General features: G+C 41.4%; 2 protein-coding genes across 3 annotated transcripts in view; one reads left to right on the forward strand and one right to left on the reverse strand.

Annotated features, from left to right (window-relative positions):
• The window catches only part of LOC142159791 (uncharacterized), a 1,176,369-nt gene that overhangs the window by 984,764 nt on the left and 174,008 nt on the right, over window positions 1–17,597 (forward strand). The gene's annotated exons all lie outside the window — the stretch shown is intronic.
• Window positions 1–17,597, reverse strand: part of LOC142160639 (uncharacterized) — an 81,116-nt gene that overhangs the window by 40,885 nt on the left and 22,634 nt on the right. Inside the window, exons 6-9 of the mRNA XM_075215502.1 lie at window positions 15,718–15,822; window positions 13,051–13,099; window positions 5,372–5,483; window positions 1,940–3,149 (exon numbers count right to left, since the gene is read on the reverse strand). Of these exons, the coding sequence (XP_075071603.1) occupies window positions 1,940–3,149; window positions 5,372–5,483; window positions 13,051–13,099; window positions 15,718–15,822 (1,476 nt within the window). The remainder of the gene's footprint in view (window positions 1–1,939; window positions 3,150–5,371; window positions 5,484–13,050; window positions 13,100–15,717; window positions 15,823–17,597) is intronic.

Raw genomic sequence — 17,597 nt, forward strand, 5'->3', positions numbered from 1 at the left:
GGTAGGTTCAATGGTGTCAAGGTTACGCCTGTAAGAGTAGCCTTAGGGGATGGGGTAGGGGAGAGGGATGGAAAGATGTTAAAAGAGGAGATGGTGGTCAGAGAGAGGGAATGGTGAATTGATGAGGTCGGAGACAATACCGAAGTGTGAAAAGACCAGATCAAATAAGTGGCCACTGCAGTGGGAGGGAGAGGATGTCCATTGAGAGAGAGACCAAAGGAGGAGGAGGAAGAGTAGTTTGGAAGCAGCTGGGTCTGAGGGATTGTCTATAGGAATATTAAAGTACCCCAAAATGATGTAGGGAAGGTTCATGGGAAAGAACCTGGATAGAGCAGCAGGTAGAGAATAGTACACCAACGACCCCACCTTGCCTGTTCCCAGGTCTGGGAGTGTGGGAAAAGGACAAGTCTCCAAAAGAGAGAGCAGCAGGAGAGGTATTGTCCTCAGAGCTTAGCCAAGTTTCAGTGATGGCAAGCAGCTTGAAGGATCTAGAGATAAAGAAATCATGGATACAAGATAATTTGTCACAGACTGACCTGGCATTGCAGAGACCACAGAATAGAGAAAGAGAGGGAAGAGGAGAGATGTGAATATGGTTGTCGGGGTTGCTGCACTGCAAGGGTGTATTTGCTATTAAGTGAAGGGTGTGTGAAAGTCAAATAATTGGATGAAGTAAACCAAATGAATTAATATTGTTTTACTGTACGATTACGATTAGTATGCCACGTGTTATGACGCAATTGCACGTATTAATAACACACACTTATATTTGCACATAGATTTTTAAATAATACACATTTATTAAGGTTCCAATCCACATTTATTTATTAGCAAAATGCATTAGATTGTTCATACATAAATGATATTATAATGTTAAAACCACTTTATTGATATCCAATATGGGAAACATATCATGTGTAGTGTCATTCTAATCCACTCTTTACCATCAGACATCCGCTACTATCGGTTAAGCGATAGCACCTTGTGTATGCAAGTTATGGATGATAGTGGATTTATAGTCAAAATGATATTGCGTTTGTAATGCTAATAGATCGTTTTAAACCAGCATTTCGGCAGAAAGACACATAAGCAGCTGTTGGAGAGTTGACCCCACTCTTGGAGGGCATCGTTTGAACCAACCTATGACCTGCATTATACTGGACTGTCCTGAATCCTGAACCAATGGAAACATGCCATGACATAAATACGTTTTTTTTATATACAACAAACTGTATATAAACCAGGCACTGAGACCATCGTACAGTCTACTTTGACCACAGACTTCAGGAATTAATGACTGTATGCTGGATCCAGAGCGCTGTGTATGCATCGGCTGTACTTTATTTTATTTACTTGTTAATCTTGCTATTAAATCTCTTTGGAACCACATTGATCGCAGCGGACAATGTTTATTGATAGCGACTACATAAATTTAACAGGTGTGACAGGGAGAGCGGGTTGGAATTGGACGAGAAACAGAAGTAGGAAGGGACCCATCAGCGTGCTGGGGCTGGGGTGAAGGGGAGAAACAGGTGGGAGAGCAGTGGAGATGGGACTGATTTAGGGGGGCATGGATGGGAGAGGCAGGAGCAATTCAAGGTAATATATTTTCGAGGGGAAATAAAGGAAAGGGCGTAGGTAGGAACATGCCTATTTGAATCATTTAAAATGATAAAAGGCACTTCTTTTACAATGTTTACAGCATTATTGCAACCCTTGTTTCACATCTATATTATCTGATGTTTTAGGAGAGAAAGTCATGGGGAATTTCAATCTCCTCCAGAATAGCGCCGCGTAAAACCTATCACCCTTAATACGGGAAGCTTTCTGCTTGTGGCTCAAGTAGCTGCAAGCAAAGAGCTGGCATTGACGGTAATTACGCGCATTATTACAGTAATATTGGTAATAGTGCACAGGTCGCGTTACTTTTTACAGTAACGTGGCCAATTGAATTCCCCCATTTATGTTAAAACTATTTCCACTCTCAGAACATGGAAATGGTCTCTCTGTGTGGATTCTCTGATGTTTAACAAGATGTGATTTCTGTGTAAAACATTTCCCACACTCAGAACATGGAAATGGCTTCTCACCTGTATGGGTTCTTTGATGTGAAACAAGACTGGATTTAGCTGTAAACCATTTCCCACACTCAGAACATTGGAATGTTTTCTCACCTGTGTGGATTCTCTGATGTGAAATAAGACTGGATTTAGCTGTAAACCATTTCCCACACTCAGAACATAGGAATGTTTTCTCACCTGTGTGAACTCTCTGATGTTTAACTAGACTGGATTTACATGGAAACCGTTTTTCACACTCAGAACATGGGAATGTTTTCTCACCTGTGTGGATTCTCTGATGTGTAGCAAGACTGAATTTATTTCTAAAACATTTCCCACACTCAGAGCATGGAAATGGCTTCTCACCTGTGTGAATTCCATGATGTTTCACAAGAATAGATTTAAGTGTAAAACATTTCCCACACTCAGAACATTGAAATGGCTTCTCACCTGTGTGAATTCTATGATGTTTAACAAGAGCACATTTAACTGTAAAACATTTCCCACACTCAGAGCATGGAAATGGTTTCTCACCTGTGTGAGTTCTGTAGTGTCTTTCAAGATGTGTGTTATCTGAAAAGCTTTTCCCACACTCAGAACATGAAAATGGCTTCTCACCTGTGTGAGTTCTGTAGTGTGTAAGAAGATGTGTGTTATCTGGAAAGCATTTCTCACACTCAGAACACTGAAATGGTTTCACACCTGTGTGAACTCTTTGATGTTTAACAAGAAGTGATTTTGATATAAAACATTTAACACACTCAGAACATGGAAATGGTTTCTCAACTATGTGAATTCTCTGGTGTTTAGTGACACCTGATTTATATGTAAAACATTTCCCACATTCAGAACATGGAAATATTGTATCGCCTCCATGAGTTTTACTAGGTGTAGCAATATCTGAGCTATTAGGCAAACATGCCTCCTGATTAGAGGGCTCAGATGATATATGTGCACTCTGACGTAAGTGATGTATATTCGGCGTAATGGGTTTTCCTCTTGGAAAATCTTGTATGATGTTATCTTCTATTTTATATCCTGGAGACAAAACGAGATATCCCTCTGAGGTATTCCGGATTTTGTGTCCATCTGTTGGAAATAACATAAATGTTTCAAAATAGACATTGAGTAGCAAATTTACATACATTTAGTGGGTTCAAGATGTTCAATTGTTTAATTTCTACTTGCAAACAAGAACATTTCATTACAAATCTAAATGTACAAATGCGACGATACCTGGACGTTAGGGTAGGAACCCAGAGGAAAATCCTCGTATCTATGGGGTCAGGATCACACAGGCAAAGAAAAGATGTGGATATAACTGTACATTATATATATATATATATATATATATATATATATATATATATATATATATATATATATACACACACACATACACATACAAACAATATATCGGGCGCCATCCCCATGCGCAAGGTGGGTGCCAAGGACTGCTGCCTTCTCTGCCCCCATCTGTGCGCCCCGTTTCTAGGCAACGGAAGGCTAGTTTCAGTTCCGGGCCGTGTGCAAGAACATCGCGTCTCCATTGCCAGCAGCCCCTTACTGTCGGCAGTCAGGTGTTCCAACCGCCAATCCCATTTCTAACAAATGACAGAGCACAGTTTTCTATTTAAACCTGGCTCTGACGCCATTAGTGTGCCAGAGTATCTAGGTCACATTAGTCTCCAGCACCCTTGTATGTTTCCAAGCATTCTGCCTGTTTACCTGGATTCTGACCCGGTTCTGCCTATTTTTTAGATCTCCCTCTGGACACATTGATCTTCTGTTATTGACCCCTGGCTTCCTGACTCTGCTATTGCCTGCTCTTTTGGTGCCTGTATTGCCCGCACAGTTGACCTCGGACTGCACGACAACGCTTGTTCACCTAAACACTTTGCTGGTAGCTATCTGGGAGGGCCGCGTCCTGCACGCCTTTGCAGTGAACCCCAAACTCCCTTGCGGAGGTCCCTGGCGAAGTGCAAAGGTGAGTTAGACTCCACGCCTCCTAACTTAGCAGCGCAATTACCGGCAGGCAAGACCTTCAGAGCCAATATATCCAGTGTTCACCAAACTTCAACCTTCCCACAGTGACATCCCAGTGTTCAATAACCCCTAATCATTTATAAAGAAAATAGGTTTTCTTTACCAGTGCAAGTTATAGGGACATGTTGTCCATGATTAATAGAATAAGCCAGGCAGAGTAAACAAATCTGCAAATCCAATAGTCACAATACTCCCAGGCAAAAATCCCTATCACACTGGCAGGAGCCACGACTCAAACGCCAATAGCATTTAGATGCGAATGACACAAAAAAAGTAGTGTGTCACCCTGCAGGTCTTTTCAAAAAGACAACATCTCCCACACTGGAAAGCCCACCCCCCAAGGGGATGGAGATGGGAGGAGAGAGCTGTCATCCCCTCATTGTTTTCCCTCCTCCTGTTTTGGAGACTTGGAGTCTGACATTTCCACGAAGACCAATAGCTACGCAAACCAGTTGCTGAGTGACTTAATCCTGGTTAAGTAAGGCTGGATACACCCTACTAGCTTTACAGTCATCGGGCAAATCACCCGAGAACAAACTGTTTGGCCAGATATAGTATTAGTGTGTACGCTGCAACGAACTGAACGATTGTCGTTCCACATCCCTTCATATCGTTGAACAAGATTTTTAAACTAAACTAAAAAGGTATGTAACGTGTGTATTTACTCACAACTGTCTAGCATACACAGATAATTCAGACACTATTGTCAGCGCCGAGTGACTACTGTACAGATCTACAGGTCCCTCATATATTCGTGGAATGCTGTCTGGTTACCAACATAGGTATATGAATATAGAGCAGTGTATGTATGAACTATACAGAGCAGATCATTGTAGATCATAGCTTCAAATGTAAATGGAAGATGGGAGTGAAGATTTCATTTTAAATTTCCAGCTGGTGTTTTGTTTTTTTTCACTACTGTTTCAAATTAAAATTTGGAGATGTAATGGAATAAACCACTTTGCTGGCTCTCGCACCATACTTACCCATCATGCAACTCTCTATCTCCTCACCAACTGGAGATTCACTGAGTTGAACAGCAGTAACATCAAGATAAGCCAATTTCCAATATTAGTACATCCACATGGTAACAGAAACACCACATCACCACCTCAACCTACACTGCACCAAGGAAAACTCCAACAAAAATCCTGACTCCCCCACTGGACAGATACTGTTTGTATGGGTGTAGAACAAGTGATTGTGGTAGTGTCTGACCAAGGAGAATATCTCATTCTTTTATGTAATAAGTGTTTATTACTCACCGGTGCTGATATCGGTAGTTATCTCCTCCTCCTTACACTGCTGATCACCCCTCACATACATCTCTGCTTCTCCATCTATTTTTTCTACCTTAATATCAGTCAGATAGTCATCCTACATAACAAAAAAAATAACACTTAAATAATTTCTTATTTCATTAATTGAGATTAAAAAGATTAGTATCAGTGTATTAGACATACACAGCTGTTCTACAGATCATGTTGTGAAAAATAATTTTGGTATTTTTGTAAGACCATATATTCCATCTACCTGACACTCCTGTGGGATACTGTGATTTTCCTCTGTACAATCCTGTGAATAAAGAGGACGAGGACATCTCTCTGGGGTATTTCTGTTACTGGATCCATCTGTAGAAGACACACAGTGACTGAATACATTGTTTAGGTGTGATGGTCAGATACCCTTAGATTGTACGCTCCTCTGAGCAGGGCCATCTCTCCTCCTGTTTCTACCACTTCTAACTCTGCTCTCCACTTACTTAGCCCTCCTCCTCGAGGGTCCTCCACCCCACGTCCACTCTCGCTCCCTCCTCCCCCATGGGGGTCTCCCTGTCTTCCGCGCCCTCCTTCTTGGGCCCTGTCGTTTGCGGATCCTCCGTCCCCGTTCCCCGCCCTCTCTAGCTGTGCATTGAGCTTACTGAGTTGCTGTGCTTACTGTTTACTGTACTGTGCTGTCTCCCATTGTATTGTAATTTGTTTGTCTCTGTACGGCGCTGCGGACGCCTTGTGGCGCCTTATAAATAAAAATTAATAATAATAATAATAATAATACTGTGTGTACATTAACCTAAGCAACCTATAACTCATATTTCAGTAATTAAGGAGGTATCTCTTATTTGTTCCAATCTTAAAGTTATTATAAAACAGTAAAAACAGGCTGGAACAATGAGAAATGTTAACACCAGTAAGATCTTTATATGAGGGGATGAATGTCTACTGTCATCAAAAGGGTTAACAGAACTGACCATGAAAGCCTCTCATTTCGTAGATAAGATACATACAATGATCCCTGTAAGATATTTATATATGTGCAGCACAGAATTTGATTTAACTAGTCTCGGGGGAGAAGAGGGGGTGTGGATGTAGTTTTATTACACAGCCAACACCCAGATTGTTTGAGCTTCAATTGGAATGTTGAGAAAACTGTGTCCAACAAATTATCCTGAATTCACTGAGTGCGATCAAGCACCGGGACTCCTCAGATCAAAACATTTCTCAACAATCAAAAGTACTTATTCATTTTATATGTATCCTTCATCATCATCATCATCACCATTTAGCACGGTGGCCTAGTGGTTAGCACTTCTGCCTCACAGCGCTGGGGTCATGAGTTCAATTCCCGACCATGGCCTTATCTGTGTGGAGTTTGTATGTTCTCCCCGTGTTTGCGTGGGTTTCCTCCGGGTGCTCCGGTTTCCTCCCACACTCCAAAAACATATCAAACATATCAAAATTGACCCTAGTCTCTCAATGTCTGTCTGTCTGTGTGTGTGTATATGTTAGGGAATTTAGACTGTAAGCTCCAATGGGGCAGGGACTGATGTGAATGAGTTCTCTGTTCAGCGTTGCGGAATCAGTGGCGCTATATAAATAAATGGTGATGATGATATGTATCCTTAATAATAAACATGTGTATTATCATTTTACAATTGTTGTCTGTCAGTGTAATCTCACACCAGAACATAAGAGCTAATGTCCATCCTGTGACATTGTGTGACATGGAAGTTGTGGAAAAAGTCTCATTTTAATTACATTGTGGGCAGATACTGTATAAGAAGATCTGCCTCAGTATGCGTACGTGGTTTACAGTATAAAGTTGGGAGAGGTCATGGGATATCTTCGTGCCCAAGTATTTCACTGACTGCCTGGACCAAATGAAGTAAAAAGAAGAGGACACATAGGAAACGTGAGAAGCTGGGTGAGCAATGTAAAAGCTTGAGATTTGGATTTTAATGTGAGTTTTTACAATTCTTCATGTGGTTGTGGACAGAGATGTCTGGCACAGGAATAGAGAACAGGAGGTCATCTGCAAAAGCTGCAACTTTATGGTGGCCGGAGCTTAATGTAATCCATGTGATGTTTGGGTTGTCTATAATTTACATGGCAGCCGTTTAAGTCAATACTTTATCCACTAGGTTTTTAGAGCATGACGTAGGTTTGTACCAACACAGAATATCAAATTACACACAGACATTTACATCATTGTTTGGAGTCCTCTGTGCAGGATACAATATTCTGGTCAACAATCAAGATAAATCAAGCAAGACAACAGTCAGCCCTGCCTGGTACTGTTGTGGATAGGCCCTTTATCTGAAAGGCTGTTGTTTCCCTATACTCACAATAAGAGGATGTGAGCAGAGGACAAGCTTCTATTTGATAAGGTTGAAAACATTCCTACTTGCCTAGTGGTGTCCAAGAAAGCCCAGTCTTAGATTTTTCTAAATGAGTAGAAAATAAAATTGCAGGACGCCCCCTGAATTCAGCAAAGTAGATTAGACTAAATGCCTTGGAGATTATAACCCTTGTTTCTGTGAGTAATGGGTGGAAGGTAAAGGCATATCCAGTATCTTATGATTGTTGCAAAACAATTTTAAATCCACACTGAGAACTGAGATAGGACAGTATCTCCTACAGCACAATAGATACTTGCCCTCAGTAGGTATAACTGTAATGACAGGACATGTCTGAGCCATGGCTCTCTCTAAACTATTTCTGGGCATATTACAGCATTTTAGGCTAAGAGGACCCAGGACTCACCTTGAACTCTGAGCCCCTCTGCATAGATAACCATATAGAACTTGGCAGTAATGTCCATGTCCCAGTGTTCTTAGTAAATAAGGGAATGTTATCTAGAGAGGATACAAATGTGAAACAATCGTAGACAAATAACCCTTTGTTATTAAGTGTCTGATTGATCCTAATATAAAAGTGTGAAGAGGGGAAGTGAAAGGAAACTTCCATTTGTTCCAATAGGAAAGATGGATTACTCATACATCATGGTTGGCTCTTTTCAGGAAGGTTGTCTCCCTGTGTCTGTAAGTAGTTGATCAATTGCTCTCACTTTGTATGTACAATATTTAGGCACTATATAACAAAAACTGTTAATGATAAATAAATTGATAAGAAATTTTAAGCAGCTGTAAATAAGAGAGATCCATTAGTAGTTTCAGAATAATGGTCACAACTCTGCAGGGAAATAATTAAAATGGGAGCCCCAAATGTTAGGTACTTCTCTTCATTGCATTATAGTATGGTGGGAAATGCTGAAGGTGACATCACTGTCAAAACTGAGTGAACTTCTTCATATCACTAAGCACATGATCTCCTCTATTGTTGCAAAAAAAGAACCTCCATATAACATGATTCAGGTTATTATATCTCCTAACTGAAGCAAGCTGTTGGCTCAGTCATTTGTTGCGGTCATCTGGTTTTACAGGAGGTTAAAGATCATCAATAGGAAGAGTCCAAGCCTTCCATATCCTTAGATTTAGGATGATTTAGGAAGAAATATGGCTAGTGGCTACTTTAAAATAAAGGTTAAGCCATTTCTTGGATTGGTAGAGATGCCTCAGTTAAGATGAATATTCTACCAAGGATTCTTTACCTCTTCCAGACCCTCCCTGTACGAGTCCCATCAATTTTTCTTAAAGATCTTCAGGCAAGCATCTCACAATTTATATGGTCCGGCCGACGTCCTAGAGTTCGCCTCAAAGTTCTCTTTCGTCACGCCCGTAATGGTGGATTGGGGCTACCGTGCCTCCATAAATACTACCTGGCGTCACACCTCACCCAAGCCGTTCTCTCTCATTCTCTCCCCAAACTAGGCTTTGGGTTGACACAGAGGCTGACCTCCTCCAGATGTTATCCCCCAGTATTTTGTTCTGGCTAGATCCTAAGGACCTTCGCCCTCTGCACACCCTCCCCCCAACAGTTCATTTTTCTATAGAAATATGGAAATATTGCTCCCGCACTTTTAAACTCTTGTCTAATCCCAAGCAGATGTTCCCTCTGTGGCATAACCCCTCTTTCCCTCCAGAGGTCAATCTTAAATCTTATTCCCAATGGACAAAACGGAATATTTTGTTTCTTTCCGATATTGTCCCAATGGGTTTTTTCACCGACCTTTGCTGATCTCCATAAGCGTTTCCATCTCTCGTCCTCCGTGTTTTATCACTATCTACAAATTCGTCACATTTTCTCCACCTTAATAGACCCTCGGGCTCCTCACAATCCCTCCCCCCTAGAAACCTTCTGTAAAAACAAAACGTCTTCTAAAGGTTTAATATCCACTTTCTATTCTCTACTATTGAATCACAATTTGTCTGACAAGGAGGCTCATGAGCTCCGCTGGGAGGAGGAGATGGCTGAATCTTTGGATCCTGAGGAATGGACGGAGATTTGCGAGGCAGTCGCCAAATCCTTTATCTGTACACATATGAAAGAAAACTCCTACAAACTCTTATTCCGTTGGTATTTAGTCCCATCCAGACTGAAAACAATCTATCTGGCAACCTCTGACCTCTGCTGGCGCAACTGTGGCCAGCATGGCTCCCTGTCCCACATCTGGTGGAGCTGCCCAAAAATCATCCCCTTCTGGAAAGAGGTGGCTGACCTTATTTATAAAGTAACTAATCTAAGATCTCCATTCCATATATCTTACTTTCTCCTCCTTCGGCTACCTCCTGACACCCACAAAATAATGTGGTTACTCCCGGGCCATATCCTGACCGCAGCCCGATGCTTAATAGCCAAGAAATGGAAACAATCAGGGAGCACTTCTGTCTCAGAACTAATTCAAAGTGTTTGGCAAATACATAACCTAGAGCACATGACTAGTGTAGTTAATGATCGCCCTTACAAATTTCTCTCCACATGGCATAGGTGGCAAGATTACTACACATTCCCCTTCTTGAAAGATGAAAATAACGATACTTCAGTAATTGTTTGAGCTGAGTCTCGCTAGGTCCTGTTTCCCCTTTCTTCTTCTTTGTTCTTCCCACTTCTATTATTTCCTCTTCCTCTCACCCTCTTCATTTTCCCTTCATGGTACTCCGGATATCTCATAACCATAATTCTTTTGACTCTCGTTTACCTGTATGTTACCAATCTTGAGGACCACCCCGTTTGTGGTGGTTCTGAGTTCTTTACCTCACCTGTACTACAAACTCTCGATGCTAATACTGTTATGAGTTGTATGATCATAACATATGCTGTACCGTTTATTTTTGACAAAAATCTGAATAAAAATATATTTAAAAAAAAATAAAAAATAAAGGTTAAGCCTGCTTGGCATCTCATGTTTTAGATTTTTTTATATGTGTTTAATGATTTATTGCACATACTACTTAGAGGTCATCAGGTGGGTTCTGTAGACAATGGTAAGACTCTGCATCAAGTCCTTTAAAGGAGACACCTTTACTTAAATTCATCAGGATACCCAGCTGACCAAAAACACCAAGACAGTCAGTGTCAAATGCTGGCCCAATACTCTGTGGGACTTTCTTCACTAGCGGTTGGCCATATTATGCTGGTTCCAGTCTATACAAATAATGTAACAGGTTTCATCTGTGGACGGCTCAATATACTCAAATACCAGGGAGAATATGCTCTTTTTTCCACTCAGACTTACCAAAGTCACCACAGAGGACCTGCTACTGCTTATGTGAAAGGGTGCTCAGTGGCAGTCCCTTTGCTAATCAGGTGCCCATCTGGTGGGCACTATCTAGCACCAGCCTTCCTGAAGACATACCACCAGAGGAACCAGAGCAGGAATAAAAGGGGGCTACATCCCATCAACAGTGGTCTTCTTCTTGGACAGTACTGGACTAATTATGGATCAGTGAATCATGCTGGTGTATAAATCTTTTAGGGTCTTTGAACTTTACAACTTTGTGAGCCTTTTAAAAGCAGGGAGACATCGGGATTGGTCCCTACCTTGCTGTTAGAGAAATGAAGATCATTGCCTAGTAGCCGGGACAGAATTCCGGAAATAAACTGACTATAAGCAGCTTTCAGATAGGGTTGTGCATTAGGTATTGGTATGGTGAACCCACTAGTACTTGTTCCTAAATGTGCTTTCATCTGAGTATTGTAGATTCACAAAGAAAATTAAATTTAACTTTGCGAAGGTGATGTCATCCCCACAGAGGTACCAGATGTGCCAGGCTGGTACATAAGGACGTCTCAAGGCAAACCACACAGCTGGTTCGGAAAAGAGCGAAACAGTCATCCGATATCCTTTACTGAGAACTGCATATAAAAATATTATTACTACTATTAGTGCACAGGGAGGATCATGGATAATGTCACACAGGGTCTCATTCAGCTATTGAATCACTATGGTGACTTCCCTTGTACTGATATATAGGAATCACCAGAGAGTGTGGGGGGAGGAGACTGGTCAGATCTCTCTGCTGGTAGCTCACAATGATATGATGTGAGGAGGAGAACAGAAGACTAATAGGGACTGATTGCTCCTGACTCCCCCACTGAGTAGATACTTGTTCCTCATTAGTTTGTACAGAGAAGGGTGTAGAATAAGAGATTGATGTAGTACTCACCTGTGCTGATATCTGTAGGGATTTCCTGTTGATCACCTCTCACATACGTCTCTTCTTCTCCCTCTATATCTTCTGCCTTAATATCAGCCAGGTTATCACCCTAAATTACCAACAAAGCAATAAAATACTACTTTAATAAGGTCTGATTAAATTATTTGAGATTAACCAGAAGAATATCAGTGTATAATACACACACAGCTGCTCTATAGATCATATAGTGAAAAGTCACTTTGGTATTTGGTGAGACCCTAGACCCTAAACCCTACCTACCTGATAGTCTTGTGGGATAATATGATTTTCCTCTGTACAATCCTGTGAAAAAAGTGGATGAGGACATCTCTCTGGGGTATTTCTGTTACTGGATCCATCTGTAGGAGACACATTGTGACAGAATACAATGTTATTGTGTATATCTAGTTGGCCCTCAAAACTGCTTTCTCCTATACAATACATAATAGTCTACTCTTACCCCATGACATGAGGGTCTGGTGATTCTCCATCATCACGTCCTTGTCCTGACCCTTGTGTCCTTCTAAATACTCCCACTCCTGCATGGAGAAATAGACAGTGATATCCTCACACCTTATAGGACCCTGACACACACAATGATACAGTCATCACCCAGACACATCCCCTGGTGTTACTGTATAATGTCCCATTCCCAGCAGTCACCTCTCCAGTCAGCAGCTAAATGATCTTGTGGGTTACTTGCAGGATCTTCTGATCATTGTTTTCCTCATGTATCAGTAAGTGAGGTGGAGGAACTGTGACTTGGGCAGGATTCTGGGTGCTGCTCAATCTTTCTGACACACGGAGATGGCTGCTGAGTATCACACGCTCATCAGATGTCTTCTTCACTACTATGTACTCCTGTGTATTGAGGGATACATCAATAAAAAAGTAAATGAAAAAAACACCAATTCAGAGTTGTTACTTTTAGGGGTTAACTGTGCAAAAAAAAATATCTAATTTTAAAAAACAATGTATTTCCTATAAGTAACATGTTCCTAGGAAAGTGGAGTGAATATCTGAGATGGGTGCAGCTCCTGCCACCAATTTGTGTCCTCTGTCTATGGCCGGCGCAACCCACAGATGAATCACCTTCTTTGGACAGATTAGTGCAAACAGCAAGATGACGTTGTGTTGGGAGCTGGAGGATAACAGAGGACTAAGAGTAGCCGGTCCACTGAAGACCACAGGAGCTGCAGGAGAGGTAAGTTGTAAGATTCTGATATAACTGTTTCTATAAATGATGTCACAGAATCTCTCACCTCTCCAGATAAGGCCATGGTCAGGATTTGAACTCATGACCCCAGTGATGTGAGGCAGAAGTGCTAACCACTTAGCCACTGTGCTGTCGACTCGGGAACAGAGCCATTGGTCCCTTCCATCTATTATTGTGGTATATAGTGATTCAACTGTAGCGCTTTTCCTCTTGTATTTGCTGACATTTAATATCCCATCATACAAATGACTGATCATCATCCTCTCCACTCCCATTCCGTTGGGATCACAAAAGACTCTGTACCTGTCCCTCTGTTGTTCTGAATGAACCTCTTCTATCTATAGGTGAACAAACTCACTCATTCGGCCTCCAGTACCACCTCTATCTCTCCTACCCTGACCTTTCCCCTTCTGTCTCCCCCAAGGTGGATATAGCTCCTTGAAAGACATATTACCCCGTACGTACGTACGTATGTACATACAGACATACATATGGGGAACGCATGAGTTGGACTATCTGAGCATGCCTGGAAGAGAGACACATAGGGAGACACAGAGAGAGAGACAGACCACAGTAACTGGCTGAGAAGGGAATCTCAGCCATAAAAGAGATTTGTATTTGTGTGTGCAGCAACTAAAGAAAGTGATAGAGATAAGTGGCCTAGCTGCCCACTGATTAGAGGGGCCAAGAAGTGAGATAAAGGCTCACTGATCAGTATACACAGGTCACCAATAATCCACTGATCAGTATACACAGGTCACACTGGTATCACTCTGGAGTGCCCGGTGGGGTATGAGATCTTTAAGCAACATATTAGTGACAGTCTGCAAATCTTTTTTTCCCTGGGTTAGATATTCCAATGGTATTTAAATACATACTAAACCAAAACTGTAACAATAACAAGCCCCTTACCAATGTGTTATCTGTTTTTGTTTTAAAATTACATGATTCTACTATAGGTGGAGCACCTCAGTATACAGTAGTTTCTCTGGGAATTGTACCCACCTACTAGAACAGTATAATACTATAACCATAGAGTTACAAACAAAGGAATCAGGCGCTGTTGCTGAGTGAGTGCTGCACCTCATTAAAAAAACAAATAACCACTAGATTAGAGGGCGCTATAATAATTGAATAAATGTAAATTCACATATAATGATAAATAGGAGGATAGAGTAATGCAATGAAAAATAGAAAAATGACAGGAGGCAGAGCCGAATAAGACAGCTAAGGAAATCAAACTCTCATCATAGACATAATGTTATAGCTCTTTCTTTCATAAATAGCGTTGTGTCCAGGAATAAGGATCAGAGTCCGTACAGGACGCAGATCTTACCCTAGATGTCCCTACAGATGCCGTCCTACATTCAGCTTCTTCTGCCTACGATGAACGTTTGATTTCCTTAGCTGTAGTATTCGTTTCTGCCTCCTGTCATTTTAAATTTTTTCATTGCATTACTCCATCCTCCTATTTATCATTATATGTGAATTTACATTTATTAAATTATTATAGCATCCTCTAATCTAGTGGTTATAACCATACAGTATTTATAACCTCTGGTAGGTGGTAACAAAATAAAATCTATTTGAAATAGTACAAAGGGACACCAACGTGGCAGTGCAGTCCTAAGAACAGTCTTAGAGTTGGTGACCACAAAATCAGAAATTTTACCAAAACTTTTAACCCACCATTACCAAAAATATCTACATATTCACCTCACGTACTATAACAATGAAACTAAGGGGGGAAAGAAAAGCAAACAGAAGAGAAAATGTTAATAAAGCGGGGATAGGACAGGCAGCAATGAGAACAAGAATACGGTTAACCAATAGTGAATTTCATCAGTTTTGGACAATCTGTGACTGCAGCTGTAATGGAACCATAAGTCCCAGCATGAACTGTCATACTAGAAGTCACAGTTATTCAATCATTGCCGTTCATGTTTATGTATGAAAATCCTGCTGACCCTGTATATAGCACAGGGGAGGATGAGGCATTTACTGGAGGATAATCATTTAGACTCTGAAGATTCTCACACACACTGACATTCTCTGTGAGAGTCTATTGTTTAGTAAAACAAGAAGCCCTGACTGACACCCTCAGCTCAGTGAGCTCAGCCCTTTGTTACATGAACATGAAGGAGCTGATTCATTATGGAAAGTAAAGGAGTCCTCTACCAGTCTGCTGTAAATGTATTATATCAGGACACCAGAGGCTGCTGCACCTGTATTACACTAATTACACCTCAAACTGTGTTATAATAACAGGGCCCCAGTCAGCTGACACGTATTATACTCACAGGACACCAGAGGCTGCTCCCCCTGTATAATAATATATAATAATAATACCATAATTACCTGGTGCGGACACAGCAGTCACCTCTCTGACTCCTCCTACTCTAAGGTCACCCGGAAGTTGCAATAGAAGAAAGATCACATCCAGCGAAAAGCAGGTGGAACGCACATACAGGAAGTCGGGTGGACCGCACATACAGGAAGTCAGATGGACCGCACATACAGGAAGTCAGATGGACCGCACATACCGGAAGTCGGTGGACCGCACAGTCAGGAAGTCGGTGGAACGCACAGACCGGATGTCAGGTAACATCTTCCGGGTGAGAGGACGCAGTGACTGGCAGGTTATGTACCTACATAGATATAATGAGATATAACGATAAACATAACACAGGTAAAATAAAATAGGTGATGAATGATGAGGATATAAGTATTATGAGGATTATACAGTAGGAATTACTGTGACTACCACAATATCTCTTAGATGCAGCTGCTGATTGTTACTTGGGACTAGGCTGCCTGTTACCTCCTGAGTGGAGGAGAGGAAAATTACTGTCACATATCTGTCAGTCATCAGCTGTAAGACATTACTTGTTCTGTACTGATATACGTCCTAAAGTACATTCACCTCTTCACTCTATCCTGAGGGATCAATGACATCCAAGTTATTTCCCTCTGATATAACAAGACCACACCACAATGGCTGCACCCAGTAACATTTATGGTCCCCCTCCCCCAGCACTGAGATACATAGGATGACACAGCTGGGTGCTGGAGGGGAGATGTCTCCCAGTAGAAGAGGGCAGGGAGAGAGAAGGGTGTCTGTGAGTGTCACATACTGGGGGGTGAGCAGTGACAGGGTGTGATGTGGACACACTGAGTGTAAGGGGGTGTAGTGAAGAGCACAATACAAACCGTGGGCATAATGTGATGAGTGGCTCAGGGCATAATCTGGGCATAATGGATGTATGATGCAGTAGTTAGTACTGACTGTGGGCACAGAGTGAAGTGTCAGGGGCTCAGTACATACTCTCCCCCAAAACTATTTGAAACAAGTTCTTTGCTGCATATCTCTTTGCACTGCATAATAGTGATCTTTGTATGTATGTTGTCTACATAACAGTACTGGGGCTTGCATAATTCAGTCCTTTTAACCCTTTCCATCACATTCCACTCTCTGGCTTATACAAGCTAATCGTAATTGCCCCTCAGATGCAAAGCCTCAACTGTTTTTTTAGAACATTTTATAAAACAACTACATTACATAAATCACAAGTAATACAATGATTACATATAACAAACTATGAGCAATTAATTCAACTAGGCCAACCTCCCCATCAAGAAAACCAATTAGCAGTGTTTAACCAACGTAACCCGGCCATTGGGCATCTTCTTTATAATTTGCCTCCCTAAATCAGCTTTCATTTGTTTGATTTTCTGTTTATATCCATATATTTCATCTGTTTAATTCTCACATAACTGTTGCAAGCAGGACCCTCAGTGTGACACATGCTCCCTTGTAATTTAATACCAAAGCATAAGGATTTAAAACTTTAGCATGGAATTTGGTTACATTTGACGATATATCTAAGACATCTAAAATTTCATTGGCGACATGATCAAATAATTCTGCCAATTTCTCCAAATTATGAACATTGTCTATTGCTAAACCCATTAATGATAATCCCAATTTTTTTCCCATGGCGCATGACTTCTGTACTGCGGACCAACATGGTCTATATACCCAATCTACTACATAAAAATACACTTCTGTATTCTAAAATTGTTTTTCGGTTAAACTACTAGAAGCTATTCATTCATCACACGCCAGGACCGCAGTCGAGTCCCTGCAGACTTATGTGCAGGGATGTTCCTCGGCGCCGAGCACTAGTTCCATTCGATGGAAATGACCATCTTGGATTCTGGTCTGCACCCGTGCAGACACAATCTCCTCTTAAGCCTTCTCCCTCTGTCATTGGAGCTGCAATTACCTGCAGTCAGGTGTGAGAAGACGTGGCTCCTTTAGCTCCTGCTGTTCAGTGCTGCTCATCCTCAGACATCACTTCCTCGTGTTCAGCTCACTGTTCCAGTGATTCCTCAGTTGCTGTTCAGTGCTACTCATCCTCTA

Source organism: Mixophyes fleayi, chromosome 6, assembly GCF_038048845.1.
Source record: "Mixophyes fleayi isolate aMixFle1 chromosome 6, aMixFle1.hap1, whole genome shotgun sequence".
Classification (NCBI taxonomy): domain Eukaryota; kingdom Metazoa; phylum Chordata; class Amphibia; order Anura; family Limnodynastidae; genus Mixophyes; species Mixophyes fleayi.